This window comes from Pollicipes pollicipes, unplaced genomic scaffold (assembly GCF_011947565.3).
Source record: "Pollicipes pollicipes isolate AB1234 unplaced genomic scaffold, Ppol_2.1 Scaffold_4002;HRSCAF=4701_pilon_pilon_pilon, whole genome shotgun sequence".
Classification (NCBI taxonomy): Eukaryota; Metazoa; Arthropoda; class Thecostraca; order Pollicipedomorpha; family Pollicipedidae; genus Pollicipes; species Pollicipes pollicipes.
Window position 1 is genome coordinate 685,392 of NW_023596420.1, and position 18,293 is coordinate 703,684.

Here is an 18,293-nt window from a genome sequence, read left to right on the forward strand (position 1 = left end):
CGGCGCGGCGTAACCGCGTCAACTTTTGCATAGCTGTAAACAACTGAATAGCGGATCGTGGGACATAGAACAATTTAGATGTGCCTTGTAAGGTCGCCGACCTAAGGCAGGTCAAAGTCAGACCATGGTTTAAGCTAAGGCAAGTTCTAGAGAATCGTTTAATCTATTACAACAACGTAGTGTTTGACGAAGCCATACATCTCTGAGATGCTTTCTTAGGCACCACAAATAATGGATGAGCAAATTATGTTGACCTAAGGTCAAGCATGAAGGCCAGACCAAGGTCAAAACCAATCTGATCTATTACTCTAGGGCTTGCTGTATGGGATAGCTTCTGGTGCTCATTTCGAATTTGTTCAGAGCAGGAACCGCATTATACATATTCCATCGACTTTTTAGAGGCCAGAACAGGTCATTGACCTAATGTGACCCGGGTCAACATTTTGTTTCAGGAACATACTGCCTAGCGTAATCTTTGTCGCTCATTCAAATGCAAAACTCAGAGCAGTCTTGTATGATTTTGGTCATCATGACCTTGAAATAGTCAAACAAGTTCACTGACCTAAAATGTGTTTGTGACATTTTGCTTAGAAACAGTTGCCTAGGTTTTGGGCGCACTTTGGGGGCCAACCTGGAGTTTGACCTTGATTGACCTTATTTGACCTAAACGTCATGTCCTAGGAAGCTCAAATTTGACATGAGTGAATTCACGTACAGGTCAACACACGCTGTAAATTTGGTGTCTCCAGCTTTCTTAAATCCAGAGGTCTCAGGGAGGGTCAAATTGACACTCCAGCCGAGCGAAGGGTATCTAGCCGGCTACCCGGGCGCGGGTTAAGACATGCGAGCCACGGCTGGAGCCGCAGTCGGAACCAATTGCTTCAGAAACTTTGCAACCGTCTAGCTTCTCCAGTGCCGCAAGGATAATTGGCAAGTCAGAGGGTTGGCTGGTGTGGAGGTCAGAGTTCAGCTATGTGACACAAGGCTTATGTTGGGTATGCTTAGTTTCCGCTTGCGCCACCGAAAGAAAATAATGCTGCATTTTCCGCCGGTCAGATGTCCTCTTTTAGGTTTTTCTGAAATGTCCTGGTGGCTCTTGCGTTGCGGCCGTGCATAGGAAATAATTCCAGCGGCATGTCAATTGATCCTATTTAATGCCAAGATTAACAACTTATCGGCATATTCCTGTGCATACGTGGAAAGTTGCGTGGACATAGCATTGCAATCAGAACACTGCATTCGGAGCTGAACTCACAATAACTGTTGTGTCTCCAAACTGTGTATTAACGTTAACGTGAGTTCAGTTTACAAAGTAGGAACAACCAATGCGCGGCACGGTGGCTCCGGGCCGACTGTCTCGCAACGCCCGACAGTGGCGCCACTCGCGGTGCGCCCATGAACTACAACTGCGATGCTACACGAGGATACGATACAACAATAACCTTTTTTTGTTATCGCAGCCGTAGTACAACTCGATCTCACTTAAACAGTTCATGAAGTTCTTTGTGAAGAAGTATTTAATAGGATTCTAATGTAAGTCATAGAACGCAACACCAAGCTTACAGCCGTGCACGAAAACGTGCATCAGGAAGCCTTAAATTATATTCAACCGGAATACTTAACCCTTGGTGTTACTTAGAGCAATGGATGCGGATGAAACGCTTATCACGCGCTCGGGTGCAGACGGCAACTTGACCCTCCGAAGGTTTTTCCAGAATGGTTTCGGAACGGCGGGGCGAAGCCACGCCAAATTTTGCATAGCTGTAGACAGTTGAGTAGCGGATCGTTTGATGTAAAAAGTTAGATGTACCTAGTAATGTCACTGACCTATGGCAGGTCAAAAATCAGCCCTTAGGTTCAGCGGAGGTAATTTGTAGGGAATCGTTCAATCTGATGCAGCAACGGAGTGGTTGACGAAGCCATACATCTCTGAGCTGCTTTCCTAAGCAACATAAATATTGAATCGGCAAATTAAGTTGACCTAAGGTCAGGTATTAAGGTCACACCAAGGTCAAAACTAACCTGTTGTATTACTTTAGGGCAAGCTGTATGGGATACTTTTTGGTTCTCACTTTGCAATTATCGATAGCGGGAACCGCATCATACATCTCCCACTGACTTCTTAGAAATGAGAAAAGGTCGTTGACCTAAGATGATCCAGGTCGACACTTTGTTTCTAGAAACATACTGCCTAGTGTATTCTTTGTCGCCTCTTCAAATGCAAAACTCAGAGCAGTATTGTATTATTTTGGTCACCATGACCTCCAAAAGGTCAAACAAAGTCACTGACCTCAAATGAGCTTGCGACCTTTTGCTTAGAAACAGTCTTCTAGGTTCTGGGGTACCTCAAAGACCAACCTGGAATTTGATATTTGTTTGACCTTATTTTACCTGAAGGTCTTGACCTAGAAACCTGAAAACTTTGACCCAAGTAAGTTCACGTACAGGTCAACACACCCTGTAAATCTGGTCTCTGTAGCTTTCTCAGTTCCCGAGATCTCAGGGTGGTCAAATTACCCCCCCCCCCCACCCCCACCCGAGCGAAGGGTATCTAGCCGGCCACCCGAGCGCGTGCTAACATTAGTTTGCTGGTCCGGCACAGAACGACTGGCCAGAGGTGACCCCTTTCACAAACGGTCCGCCACGTCACGAGCCGCCAATAAGCTGAACCACACCCCAAGGTAATTCCGACCCAGTATACTGGAATACCGGTATAAAAGAGACCTCAGGTCCCACAGAGACGCACTATCTCAGCAGAGCTCGCTCCAGCAGCATGATAGCTGCCAAAGTGAGCTTATCACCATAAAGGGCTTATATGTAATGAGTGGTTTCGCTGGACTTGGTTAGCTTTTGACTCCGGGGCTTGTTACTTATGTCATATCTCGAGTTTTTTGGTGAACTGAATTTGGAAAAACACCACGGCACATGGTGCCGTGTTTTTTTGGGCGGGTCAAATTCCCCCCCCCCCTCTCCCCCCGCATCCGAATTATTTGGCAGAAGACTGGTCCAGCCTTCTTGTTGCGTCCGGAAACAGTTACACGGTTTGCTATGAGCCCATAGTGGCAGGTTCATTCGTTAAAGCTTGCTAATCTGTATAGCAAGTAATGTGCCTGGGTGGAAAAAAACGCGAGCGTAATTGGCAACGCATTCTTAATGTCCAATGCCTCAACAAATGGTGTTGTTGCAGGTCTTCGCGACGCTTCTGGTGGCCGGACTCTGTCTAGCTGATGGTGGCGGTCACGGTCCGGGACACAAACTCGTATCGTCCGGGCACAAATTCGTGCCATCCGGACACAGATCCGTGTCATCCGGACACGGAGCGTCCTTCTCTGGACACGGAGCATCCTCCTCTGGACACAGATCTGTGTCGTCTGGACACCGAACTGTGCCATCCGGTCATAAGGTCGTGTCACCCGGACACGGAGCGACCTTCTCCGGACGCCGATCCGTGTCATCCGGACTCCGTGGGGGCAGCCATGGACTAGGGATTGGCAACAACGCTCCTATTGTATACTCAGGCTATAACGCACCCAGTGTATCTTCGGGCTACAAAGCTCCCAGTGTTTCGTCTGGATATGGTGCGCCTAGCGCGTCCTCTGGATATAACGCTCCCAGTGTTTCGCCTGGTTATGGTGCGCCTAGCGCGTCTGCTGGATATAACGCTCCCAGTGTTTCGTCTGGTTATGGTGCGCCTAGCGCGTCCGCTGGATATCATGCTCCCAGCGTTTCGTCTGGGTATGACGCGCCTAGCGCTTCACCTGGATACCGTGCTCCCAATGTTTCACCAGGGTATGGTGCGCCTAGGGCGTCCGCTGGATATAATGCTCCCAGTGTTTCGTCTGGTTATGGCGCGCCTAGCGCGTCTGCTGGATATAACGCTCCCAGTGTTTCGTCTGGTTATGGTGCGCGTAGCGCGTCCGCTGGATATAATGCTCCCAGCGTTTCGTCTGGGTATGGTGCGCCTACCGCGTCCGCTGGAAATAACGCTCCCAGTGTTTCGTCTGAGTATGGTGCGCCTAGTGCGTCACCTGGATACCATGCTCCCAATGTTTCACCAGGGTATGGTGCGCCTAGGGCGTCCGCTGGATATAACACTCCCAGTGTTTCGTCTGGTTATGGTGCGCCTAGCGCATCCGCTGGATACCATGCTCCCAATGTTTCACCAGGGTATGGTGCGCCTAGGGCGTCCGCTGGATATAATGCTCTCAGTGTTTGGTCTGGTTATGGTGCGCCTAGCGCGTCCTCTGGATAGAATGCTCCCAGCGCTTCGTCTGGGTATGATGCGCCTAGCGCGTCACCTGGATACCATGCTCCCAATGTTTCACCAGGGTATGGTGCGCCTAGGGCGTCATCTGGATATAATTCTCCCAGTGTTTCGTGTGGGTATGGCGCGCCTAGCGCGTCTTCTGGATATAATGCTCCCGGTGTTTCATCTGGGTGTGGTGCGCCTAGCGCGTCATCTGGATATAATGCTCTCAGTGTTTCGTCTGGCTACAACTCGCCTAGGGTGTCTTCTGGGCTCTGACTATAGCGCTCGTACCGCTTCCTCTGGCTATAACGCCCCTAACGTGTCTTCTGGCCATGGCGCCCCTAGCATGTTAATGAGCTACGGTGCTGGAAGAGTGCCAGCTGGAGGTTATCCTGGGGAGTCCAGGGCGCCAGCTTCGTCGTATGACGGTCCCTCATCTGCAGGCTATAGCGACTAGTGTTTGTGATTACTAAAGCGTGAAGTAAGTACTGTGATTGTGCTATGCATTTGCACCATGCACCTTTAGCGTCATCTCGATTACTTGTGCTGACTATCTGCGAGCTGCCGGTGTTCGGATGCACTTGGCACATTTTGGTGCAGAGGAGGCAAATGCATAAGCGTATTAAAAGCACGGATATGTTTTTGAGACGCCGCATACAAGAAGAGCATGAAGAAAAACACAGCATCGTTGGTGATTTATGAAAGCTTAGCTTACTTTAACGGAAACCTTCAGGAATATGAGAACTGACGAACGAAAGGAGTGCGTTCGCAGGAGCACAAACATGAACACAAAGTTTTGGGTGAAAGAAGAAATGGCAGTATATTTCATTCCCCACTTGTCGCTGGCCGGATTTTGGCCACCTTATGTTGAAGTTTGGTGAAATGGGTGATTTGTTTTATCAAGAAATGGGTCCCTCAACAATACCGTAGAGTCTTTCAGAAATGAGACGAATTCGTGGAGGACTCGTGATTGATCAAGAGTATTCCGTCAGATTAGCATATAGGACGCCGGGAACAGCGTGGGGTCCTCCGAGTAAATACAGACATCAAGGGCAACATGGAAGGCTCTTTAGCGACCGCATTGACCCGGGAAGGAGGCGCATAGGCCCCGGCAACAGTGCAGTGCCTCTGGACGGCGTATGAGCCTTAAGACCATCCTTTTTACCATCGTCACAACCAGAAAATATTATTACATGCTCATAGGTCATTCGCTTTCGCTTGCGATAGTTCTAGATGGCTTGAACGCCCAAAGACGTCCAATGTTGTTATTTTTTATGTTAAAAATCTGCTTCCGTCCGGCTTGCCATTGCCCCTCCTATTGCATGGACCCCTTCGAGGCCCAGGGGTGGGGGCATGGCCCGTGCCCCTTCTCCCTCAGTGGCGGATGCAGAGGGACGCATGAGACCATGCCCTTCGACCAGGAGGGCGCCAACAATTCATGGTGAAGGGGCACTGAATTCCTCATTTCGGATGCACATGACCTCAAGGTTCAACCTCAATGTGCATACAATAATCACACGTCGCAAAGCAAAAGCGGGACACCACACGACAACATCCGTTCATCCTCATGTCAAACAGGAGGTCAAGATAACACTCAAAGCCGTGTTGTTTATGACAGCTGACGCTTGCACGTCTGCAGCCAGCCAGTTTCATCGCTAGATGCGCGGAACGCTTCCTTTAACACGCGGCCGGGGGGTGGCCGGCTGAATGCGAGAAGTCCGGGTAGGAATGGGGAGATCAATTTGATGTCTCTCCCCCTGAGATCTCAAAAACTAAGAGCCTGCATTGAATATGTAGTCCTCGGTGTAAGCTCATTTGTGTCAAATGTTCAGAATCCTAGGTCGTGACTTTTGGATCAAATAAGATCCAATAAAGTCGATGTCCGGATCAGGTTCGAAGCTCTCTCAGACATCGTCATGCAACCACCTTTAGCATAAATATGTTTTCCGAGCAATAGATTATTAGTCTTTCTATAAGGTCAATGACCTTGATTGGCCTTCAGAACGTCAAGGGGATCAAAATGTTCGAGATTATTTAGACTTTCTATTTGGAAATCAGGGTCAAGAACTTCTCTAAACGACGCGTTACCCAAAGTGAAAGGTTGATCGGGCTCCTTTTAGGCCAGTGGCCTCCCGTGACCTGCGTAAATTCAAAATAAGATGTCAGTTGACATCCCTGCCATCAAGCAATTTTAAATGAGTGTGTCAAAAACCACCACGAAAAACAAGTTTTCCAGTAAGAAAGCGGCTTGCTTTTGACCTTGATTGGACCTTTATACTGTACTTAAGATCAGTGGAATTAGTTATAATTCCAAATTTAGATGTACAATTGTCTAAGAAACCATTACAAACAAGCATGACTCCGTCTGGCACTCCGCTTTTCCGCCAGATTCAACGATCCCCTGAAAGCTGTCTTCGCTCACAACCGTGGATCGTCTGGTTTTGACCTGCCAAAGGTAAGCGAGCGTGCGGGGGCGTGCCTCTTTTAAGCAGAATGCTTGTGATTCAATTGCTTATAGCCAAACCAAGTTTTGCATGGCTAAGTAGCTCTGTTCGGAAATTATTCTGAAAAACCTTCGGGGCTTGAAATTTGCTCCACCTGAGCGCGGGTTAAGACATGTGAGCCACGGCTGGAGCCCCAGCCGGAACCAATTGCCTCAAAAACTTTGCAACCGTCTAGCTTCTCCAGTGCCGCAAGGATAAGGGGGCGGTGGGGTCAGAGGGATGGCTGGTGTGGAGGTGAGAGTTCAGCTCTGTGACACAAAGCCGATGTTGGATATGCAAAATAGTTCTGCTTACCCTATGGAAAGAAGCGGATGATGCTGCATTTACCGTCGGTCAGATGTCCCCTTTCGGACCTTCTGAAATTTCCTGGTAGCTGTTGGGGTGTGGCCGTGCGTAGGGAACAATTCCAGAGGCATCTCAAGCGGGGATAATTCGATGCCAACATCACCAGCCTATCGGCATATTCTTGTGCATACTTGGAACGTTACGCGGACCCAGCACTGTACTCAGGACATTGCCTTCCGAACCGGACTCATAATAACCTTGTTCCTTGTCACAGTCGTAGTACAACACTAACTCTCAAACAGTTCGTCAGGTTCGCCGTGGAGTAAAAATCTAAGAATATATTCTCAGGATTCCGTTGTAATGTATAGAACGCAAGGTAAAGTCGTGCACGAAAGGTGCATCAGGAAGCCTTAAGTTACATTCAGCCCGACTGCTCCATCCGTGGTGTTACTTAAAGTAATCAACGCGGCTGAGACGTTTAGCATTAGTTTGCCAGTAAAGTCTCTAATGCTAGCAGAAGCATTAGAGATTTCCGATCCCACAGAGTCACACCACCTCTCCAGAGCTCGCCCCAGCATCATGATTATTGCCAAGGTGAGCTGATCACAATAAAGGGCTCATATGTCCTGCCTGGTTACGCTGACCTTGGTTAGCTTCTGACTCCTGGACATGTTACTTATGTCGTATCTGGCGTTTGTTGATGAGCTAAATCGAGCTAAGTCTTGAAAAACACCACGGCACCAGTCTTCTTGTTGCTTCCGGAAACAGTTACACGGTTTGCTATGAGCCCATAGTGGCAGGTTCATTCGTTAAACCTTGCTAATCTGTATAGCAAGCAATGTGCCTGGGTGGACAAAAACGCGAGCGTAATTGGTAACGCATTCTTAATGTCTGTTGCCTCAACAAATGGTGTTGTTGCAGGTCTTCGCAACATTTCTGGTGGCCGGACTTTGTCTAGCTGATGGTGGCGGTCACGGTCCGGGACACAAATCCGTGTCGTCCGGGCACAAATCCGTGCCATCCGGACACAGATCCGCATCATCCTGACACGGAGCCGCGTCAACCGGACTCCGTGGTGGCAGCCATGGACTAGGGGTTGGCGATAAAACTCCTATTGTGTTCTCACGCTATAGCGCACCCAGTGTGTCATCGGGCTACAATGCTCCCAACGTTTCGTCTGGGTATGGTGCGCCTAGCGCGTCCTCTGGAAATAACGCTCCCAGTGTTTCGTCTGGGTATGGTGCGCTTCGCGCGTCCTCTGGAAATAACGCTCCCAGTGTTTCGTCTGGTTATGGTGTGCCTAGTGCGGTCTCCGGGACCTAACGCTTCCAGTGTTTCGTCTGATTATGGAACGCCTAGCGCGTCCGCTGGATATAATGCTTCCAGTGTCTCATCTGTTTATGGTGCGCCTAGCGCGTCATCTGGGTATAATGCTCTTAGTGTTTCGTCTGGCTACAGCTCGCCTAAGATGTCTTCTGGCTATAGTGCCCCTAGCGCTTCCTCTGGCTATAGCGCCCCTAACGTGTCTTCTGGCTTAGCGCCCTAGCGTGTTAATGAGCTACGGTGCTGGAAGAGTGCCAGCTGGAAGTTATTCTGGAGAGTCTAGAGCGCCAGCTTCGTCGTATGGCGCTCCCTCATCTGCAGGCTATTGCGACTAGTGTTTGTGATTACTAAAGCGTGCAGTAAGTACTGTGACTGTGCTATGCGTTTGCACCACGCATCTTCAACGTCATCTCGATTATTTGTGCTCGATCATTACACGAGCTACCGTTGTACTCGTCCACCTGGCACATATTTTGGTGCAGAGGTGGAAAATGCATAAACGTATTGGAACGATGCATCGTTATTTTTAGACGCGGCACACAGGAAGGGCGGGAAAAAAACACAGAAAGCTTGGCAATATGTGAAAGTTTAGCTTACTTTAAAAGCCTTCCGGAAAATGAGAACTGACGAATGTAAGTAATGTGTGCCCAAAAGCACAAACATGAATACGCAGTTTGTGGGGGAAGGAAAAATGGCAGTACATCCCCTTCCCCATTTGTTTTTCGCTGGATTTCGGTCACTTTGTTTTAAGGTTTGGTGACATGAGCGAATGCCTATAATTAAACTTAACACGTGCTCGGGCGTTAGGGTGAAATATCTGCCATGCTACTGGATCAATTCTATGTGATAAGTGAGATGTTCGTAGCAAATGTACAACATTGTTCTGCATATGCATTTTATCCTCACGGTTTACCGTTGGTTTCTGATGATAGGTAACATCAAGTAAATTATGTATCCCTCAGTGCTTTCACTGGATTCTTCAATCTCCAATTCCGCTCGCTTTCGCGACCACGATACCTAACAGGGAAAATAATGGTACCGGAATCGCCGGAGGACTTTAAGTGCCCACAGTTGTTTCCTTTTGAACTCAGTCACGGGTGGGAAGTCATGAAATGCTTGACCCATTGTCTACCGCACTCTTGCTCCTGCTCTAACTCATGCAATAATCCGGCGCTAGTACTGCAGGGTCCCAGCGCTATTTTCGCTTTTGACAATGGGGTTCACTCACAGTGCATTGCCGGCGCTGTCGAGCTTCAAGCCACGACGGTCAGACAGCTCGAGCTATTGGTCCACTCACTGATTAATTCATGACTTGGCAGCAAATTAGGAGCAAAATCGTTTAAATCTAGATATTGTATTTCCTACCCCGCACTAAATCATGTCGTATCAAGATATCATCGTACACACCTGATAGAGGAGGCGATTGCTTAACCATAATACTGTGAAACATAATGCCACCGCTGGATATGGGGAAATGGTAGGGACCCTCATCATTAACTGCATCATATATTTCTCTGATACCATGATGCCACCTAAATGATTAACTGAGTGTATAGAAAAATCGGACCATGTCACAGTGCGTCTATATCCCCTTTTAGACCACCCTAGGGTCATAGGAACATGAAGACTTCGGCTTTCATTTCATTTCGTTCAAGCATGTGAGATCGAGTAACTAAGATACTGGAACAATGACAAATTTGTCAGTAGGGATGTGATTTAAGTCAAGTAACCTAGTCGTTGATGTGCGCGAAGCCAACAGAATTTACGAAAAACTCTGCATAAATAAGTTATTCCACCGAGGTGATCTGGAAAACAAGCTTTTTGTGTTGAGCAACCATTCTGCTTTGATCCCAATGTCCAACAGACGAAAATCTGAGCAAATAATCTGCGTGCATATCTAGTTGGTAGCAGGTCATTTGGATTATCATTTTTAAATGCACCAAACAATCGTGGCTGATAAATATGGATTGTCTCAGCACAAGTACGGCACGTAACGTTCAAAATAGCCGCTTGCTCTTTTCATTTAAGAAACGGCTGACTTTTACGAAGCATCTTTAATGTCCTGTATCATTGACCAACTGAATTACAGAGCGATAGTACGCCTCACGTTCAATTAGGGACTGTTTTACTGCACGCTAAAATGTTCGCGCCAACGTCTCCAATACACGTGCTCCGCCTGGCCCCAGGTCCGGATCGCCAACGTCTCCAATACACGTGCTCCGCCTGGCCCCAGGTCTGGATCGCCGACGTCTCCAATACACCTGCTCCGACTGGCACCAGGTCTGGATCGCCGACATCTCAAATATACCTGCCCCGACTGGCACCAAGTCCGGATCGCGACTCTGCCTTACCGCACGGGGCAGGGCTATAGCTGGGCAAAAATAACGGCTCTATAGCTGCAGCGAAGTGACAACATTTACAGAGGAGTTGGTAATACGTGCTGAATGATGTGATGATCCGCACCGTGGGAGTCTGGTCTGCTGCCACAGCGTGCTGTGCCGGCCACGGGCAGTGCTGCACCACTCCCGCGCAGCAAGATCTGCGGAGGCGCCCTCTGGTGCGGACGAAAGCGTCATGGTGATAGTTGCACCTGTAGGGGGAGGGGACGTGGTGTCGACGTGGAGGGCTCACGCTGCCCAGAATCACGCTGCCCAAAATGTCGCGCTTAGTTCTTCTCGCAGGCAGCAACATCACGCAAGCATCAGGAGCCGGAAGGTCCGATTCTCGATCGTGGAGCTCTTTCATCTGGCCTTGGGCGGACTGCATTGAACAAAATGTGCTTTAAGTCTCCATCTCATGAGCAAAGCCTTCAGCTTGCTTGCAAAAATGGGATACACTTTTGATTAACTCTATCCTCAAGCTATCTTTGCACTATGGTCGTACCGTGGACTGCTGAGAAAAGGGACGTCACGCGTTTCTGTCCCCCCTCAGCTATTGCGTGCGAATGTGCGAATGCGAATTTATTTTAATTTGTTCAATATTTTTTTCTTGATTTATTTTAAATTTTATAACTTACTCCTTCATGCCACTACGCAAAATTGTACAGGGTTATACGTACGCCCTTAAATGATCTTCATCTCGTACTAAAGAGCCTCCATGCGACAAATAGTGCAATCGCTGATACCAGATGTACCGTATTGGATGATGGTTTAAGTCATAGCAGTTGTTGCACAGGTGTTGCGTTCGGAGTGCATTTTTCGGCCAACTTGATATCTAACCTTTGAAAGCAAGATCATGCTAATGCCGTATGGTCTGACATCGATATTTACCAAGCCTTGCGCAAGATGTTTCGGTTAAATAGCACGCGATTCGGGAAACAGCTCGCTTCAGTGGTAACCTCACTTGCACAAGGTAAATGAAGTCGCAAAAGCTAATACATATTTTGTGACTGTAAACAAAACGCAATAACTGTAATGATGAAATGTGCACCAAAAACATGTGCACACAGATAATCCAGTCCCATCTTATCGTGTCTTACGTATGTTTTGCAAGTATTTCCTGAGTGTGACGATTTTCCCTGACCATTAAAATTGCGATTATGTGGTATTTGTTGCTCTTAAGCATGATCTCAACTGTTCAGTGCAGCCGAGCTATGGATCGACAATCCTTTCAAGATCACCAACCAGCTTCCAAGTCATCTCAGTGTGCTAATCAGAAGATAAGAGGAAGTTCTCATCGCAGTCGCAGGACAGCGCTACATCAAAAAGCCATCAGTATTCCGCAAAGAAATTGGACTAACAGCCAAATTGCAGGCATGCTCAAAATGCATGGCTATGCAGTATTGGAAAACGGTGACGAATGGCCGCTAGGAAGCATTCAGGATAAGGTCTATTTCCCATCCGATGTGCTTCCTGAGCTAAACGCTTTCGGCGCACGCAGAAACGTGCTAAAAAACAGCCGCTGGTTGGACAAGAAGGGAAACGCAATAGTGTGGTATTATTACGACACAGAGACGAAGGCGAACAAAACGATATTTGAAGCTTCAGTGAAAGGCTGGGTTGATACCACATGCATTAGGGTGATAAAGTTAAAACCAAACAAATGCAACTTGAAGACAGACCTGGGCCACGGCGTCTTATGCGTAGGGGATTTGATAATGAATGTCATTCCTTAATGGGTCGGAAGTATGACCCCAAAAATGGTGGATATTCCCAAAAGGTATCCATACATTTCGAGGGGTGTGATATGATGGCGGGTGCCCACGAACTCGCTCATGCTCTTGGGATAGACCATGAAATGGCGAGGTCCGACAGAGATGATTACATACACGTCTTGTTCAGCAATACTGATTTTGATCCCATGCATATAAATGAGCATCATTTAAAGCATCTTTGGTTCCAAGGGAATAAATGCAGCCCCGACCAAGTGCTGGATATCCCTAAGCCCTATGATGCAATGTCTATCATGCAGTATGGCACATCCGACTTGGCGGGCACGGATTCCCGAGCAATTTACATACACAAAAATCCTCATTACCAGTACATGTTCGATTACACACGACCAGGTGGTCTCCTCCAATCACATTATGACTACTACACCATGAACACGGCATACAACTGTCCGAAGAAATGGAAAAATGAGTGCGAGAAAAACGGAAAAGGAGCTCCAAGTTGCAAAAACTTCGGATACCTGACAAAGGCCTGTAAATGCGCCTGCGCTCCAGGCTACTCGGGAAGCACCTGCGGGTCACGAGTTGGTCCCATGTTTCCTCTTCAGGAGAAAGCAAAAGCTATGCTGGACATCACGGAGCCAGGTCTACTCGATCTTGAAGGCAAAGGCATGACAGACGATGTTCACATTGGCTTATACCAAGAACTGTTCCGTGCCTTCCACTTTTTCACCGTAGTCATTCAGAGCTCTCCTGAAACCCGAATCAGCGTGCTAGTAACGCAGCCATTTAAGAAGATAAAGTCCGACTACCAGGACGACCCGCGGCTGGAGCCCTGCTTCATAGCTGACTGTGACTGCCATGTAATTGTTCGTGTAGGTGATAACTCACTAGGTCACTTACGGGCAGAATGTATATCATCATTGGTGAACAATGAGCTGCCCAGGGACCGGCGCGTGCTCAGATCTAAGCACAATCGTTTGCACATTTATGGAAAGTCCTTCGGCTATTCTACGGGAGTAAACGACAGATCGGAGGTATCCAGAATGGCGATGGAGTTTCAGCTCGACATCGCGTTCCTGGAGCGGCCCGAGGACAACCTGACCACAGAGCGCACCTACCCCGGCGACCTTCTTGCAGGCCTTGCGGAAGCCATGAAGGGTGTCCGCAAAGGACTTAAAAGGCATCTTGTCGTGGTAGTGGTGGTGTTGGTGGCGGTAGTTCTACTAGTCATTGTACTCTGTGCTGTTGTCGCTATGCGACGAAAGAAGAAAGACACACCAAAAGCGGCTAAAGACAACACATTTCATAGTGGCTTTAATCCAAGTGACTCTGATTCTTCCAGTGAGACATCTGACAGTAGCTCTGACTGAAAACCTCATCGCTGGCAGCTCGTGGTGCCATTGATTGCCTCATTCAGGATGGGTGTGAGCACTTGATTGTTTTTTAAGTGGAAGTCGCTCAACATGGCTCTCCGTATGAGCATGCAGAATAACAAAGGGAAATGTGAAAGATATGTGTATCAAGCAGGCTATGCGCCGTGAGTTAGCCGTCACATAGCACAGCCAATTGTTTTTCCTTATTGTCCATGTATGCATCGTGTGTTGAATGCCAGATCACCAAATTTTGATCACCAAATCCTGCATGTTCGCCAAACACAAAAAGCTCCCAAGCAGGCTCCGTCTTAATTGTGTACAGTCCTCAGGGCGGGCGGGCGCAGGTGACGATGGGACAGTGGCTGGATGGCTGACCTGCACGTGTCGCCGATGGAAGGGCAGCTAGATGGCCGCCAGCGCCTCAGTGACGATGGGACAGTAGCTGGATGGCTGACCTGCACGTGTCGCCGATGGAAGGGCAGCTAGATGGCCGTCAGCGCCTCCTCCCCCCTCCACCACCCGCACGTGTCGTCCATCGCACCGGGCCGCCGCCCACCGCGGCCCCGCCAGGACTAGAGCGGTACACCTCCTGACCTGCACGTGTCAGACAGGTGTCACGCCAGGGTCACGAACGGCGCGGCAGCGGCTGCAGCTCCAGCTCGCAGGAGGAGAGGCGTAGGACATGAAAGGGTGACGGCCGTCGGCATCAGCCGCTGTGGATCGACCCGAAGTGGTTCGGTTTCGTGTCGTACTGGTCGCGCGGCTGCTGTAGCGTGCCCACCTCTTTTCTGTTCCTGCAGAGCGCCCCCCCCCCCCCGTGCTAGGTTGCTGGCCGCTACCTGGAGCTCCAGCCTAACGGACAGGAGTGACGGTGTATGCATCCGAAAGTTTAGCACGCTCAGGGACACTTAACTGGTTACCCTACATGCATTCTTTTGAGGCACAGGATGTAGGTTCGCCCCTGGGAATATGCGGCTATTGTCTGAAGCTGTCAGAATATTTGAACGGGGCGCCAAACTGCTTGTGTGGGAAAGGTCTTTTTGGAACAAAAATACACCGATGCATCTATCTTTCCGACTGTGAGAGTGAGTGCTGCAAAGCCATGTAGAGGTGTTAGCATGTTCTTGGCGTGAGACTGACAGATGAAATTATGCAACAACGATGATACGGACAAATGAGTTTTGCGCTTGGTGTAGGCCGTGTGGCATTGGAATATGGAACCAGTTTCACAATTTCACATCCGTTTAGATAAACTCAGTTTAAATTCATAACCTGGCGAACACTGCAAAACACTAATCATAAGCGCGATGGCACAGGCATACATGGGTCTTGGTCTTATAGTTGAAGAAAACAGGATGCATGCGTAAGCCATCGGTAAATTGCAACTCGATAAATGGACGTCCATGGGGCTATGTACACGTCAATCAACAATCGCATATCGATCCGTTTATGACGCTGCACATACTTTTGTCGTATTCAAAACTCCAACTGCATGTGGTTTATAATGTTTGAACACCAATCGAGTTCTTGACGCTCATTTTTGAACGTTCATCATGAGTTCTTATTTTGACAATTCCTCACCGTTCCTCGTTCCATCGCCTGCAGAAGTTGATAGTTTCCTGCCTTCCTCGTTTATCGACTACGGAAGTTGATAGCTTCCTACCTTCACCGTCTCATCGCCTGCAGGAGTCGATAGATTCCTACTTCTACCGTCCCGTCGCCTGCAGGAGTCGATAGCTTCCTACCTTCACCGCTCCATCGCCTGCAGGAGTCGATAGCTTCCTACCTTTACCGTCTCACCGCCTGCAGGAGTCGATAGCTTCCTGCCTTCATCGCTCCATCGCCTGCAGGAGTTGATAGCTTCCTGCCTTCACCGCTCCATCGCCTGCAGGAGTCGATAGCTTCCTACCTTTACCGTCTCACCGCCTGCAGGAGTCGATAGCTTCCTGCCTTCATCGCTCCATCGCCTGCAGGAGTTGATAGCTTCCTGCCTTCACCGTCCCATCGCCTGCAGGAGTTGATAGCTTCCTGCCTTCACCGCTCCATCGCCTGCAGGAGTTGGTAGCTTCCTGCCTTCACCGCTCCATCGGCTGCAGGAGCTACCGCTCCATCGGCTGCAGGAGCTGGTAATGGAACGCCGAGTGCTTTGTTTGCGCTGTTGCTGAGGTGCATGGGTCTATGGGGCAATAGCTGCATTTTCACTCGTTTATGGAGCCATGCAAGGTTTAGGGGATTTCCTCATGCTGAGACGATAGGGCTTAGAGGAATGTCTGACTTTTGGTTTATCGGGGAGCCCATAGAGCTCGGCTGTGTGGGACGAGTTAGGTATGATTCTCCTTATAACTTTGTCATCTACCTCACCACTCAATGTGTCTTTCACGTAGCGTTTAGGTGAAATTCTAGTTGAGGTGTACGGCTGTTTAGATCATTTCATAGTCTGAGACAGTTCAGTGGCCCCTCCAACGTATGTCTACCTAGCGAGAACTACGAACCCTTTATATGTTAGGATTGATTTTTTGTAGGTTTCTAAGCCTCTTTTGCTAATTTTGTGTCGGTTTGGATCGCACTTTCGTGGGTTGTACACGCTGTTATGGCAATTGTTTTGAATCGTTTCACTCTGCTCTTCCAAATGCTTGGCAGCAGGTCGCGTCACACATGTAGCACAGCACGTCACACGTCACAGCATGTAGCGTCACACACACAGGTAGCTGCTATCCGAAGGCATAAGCAAGACCCATGACGTGTGTATACCCATGTCAACCGTAGTGGACTTCCCTGCAGGGTTTTCCGATATGGCCGCGTAGCTTTCTGGAATCTATCTACGATTTCCAACGGAGCGCGAGTGTCCTCCTTTCAACACCAAGTTCCGCGTCACGCAGCATTGCCTGGTGACTGCAACGGAGAGGCAAAAAGTTGGACTAATGCATGTTCTTATAAAAAAAAACTGGCTGTATGTCAATGGCAGCATTTTTCTGTCGACTTGGTGCCACCTATTATGATAATTTGTCGGGCAAAAAGTCAAACTAAGAAAAAGAGACACGAAGAAGCAGACAGCGCAGACCATATGTAACACTACATTTAAGACGATGCCTGGCAGGCAATTACGCTATAGTTGTGAAAAACGGCAAATATGACGACAAATATAGCAGCACCCCATCCCTGATGCAGTGGTTGAACAGAGTTTAATAGCACGAAGCCGACCGCTTTCACAAGCGCTCCACCGCGTCACAAACTGCCAATAAGCCGGACCACACCACGAGATCAATCCAATTCATTATGCTGGAACACCTGTACAAAAGAGGCCTCATATCCCACAGACACACACTACCTCTGAGAAGCTCGCTTCAGCAGCATGATTATTGCCAAGGTGAGCTGATCACAACTGGGAGCTCATGTGTGTTGAATGGTTTCACTGACTTTTTTTGGCTACGGACTCCTGGATTTCTTACTGGTGTCTAATCTGGCGTTTGTGTGTTCGATAAATGTTAGTATGAGGAGCTAAGCCCTTTAAAAAACACCACGGCATTAATCTTTTTGTAATAAAGATGGCATGTTGGGACAGAATTGCACCCTTGAGCCGTATCTCGGACGACATGTGTTAAAAACCATGCAGTGCCGATCTAGCGCTACATGAGGGACAAAATTGATATTTTGCTTTTGCATTGTCACATAAATGGTAACATACAATGTTACATACAACAACAAAAAAGTTGCATACACTGCTTTTTGTCAAGCAAGCAGTGGCAAGGGCTGTGAATGGAAGCGTGCTAAGTCGAAGCACGAGCTTGTAATCAGGTGGATACAAAGTCAACATGGTTAAACACTACACATTTGATTTCTAAAACCCCGTGTAAAATCGTGCCGGTTTTTCAGTGTTTGCGACACTTTGGTGGCCGGTCTGCCTGGCTGATGACGGCGGTCACGGGTTCATGACACAAGCATGTGTCATCAGGACCGGAGCGTACTTCTCTGGACACACAGACCCGCGTCTTCCGGACACTGAGTGACATTCTCGGGGCACAGATCTGCTTCGTCCGGACAGAGATTTGTTGCATCCTGACACAGATTCGTGTCTTCCGGACAAGTGTCTTTTTCTGGACACAGATATATGTCGTCCGGACAAAGGGTGGTATAATGTTCAAATTGTGTCTTCAGTCCCCAGTGTGTCATCTAGCTACAGCGCCGCCAGCGCTTTCTCCGGGTACAATACCACAGTGTGTCATCTAGCTACGGCGCGCTCAGCACGTCTTCTGGACATAGCGCGCCCAGTGTGTCCTCTGGGTACAATGCTCCCAGCGTTTCTTCGGGATATGGATCCCATAGTGTGTCATCGGCTATGGTGTCCCCAAGTCGGTCTCTGGTCACAGCGCCCACATTTCTTCCTCTGGTTATAGTGCCCCCAGCGTGTCCTCTGGCTATAGTGCCCCAGCGTTTCCTACAGCTTAGTA

The 18,293-nt window shown here is 48.7% G+C and overlaps 1 protein-coding gene across 1 annotated transcript in view; it reads left to right on the forward strand.

Annotated features, from left to right (window-relative positions):
- Nucleotides 1–13,515: 13,515 nt before the first annotated feature.
- The window catches only part of LOC119093350 (uncharacterized), a 25,012-nt gene continuing 20,234 nt past the window's right edge, over nt 13,516–18,293 (forward strand). The window contains exon 1 of the mRNA XM_037216301.1: nt 13,516–13,632. Coding sequence (XP_037072196.1) covers nt 13,516–13,632 — 117 coding nt within the window. The remainder of the gene's footprint in view (nt 13,633–18,293) is intronic.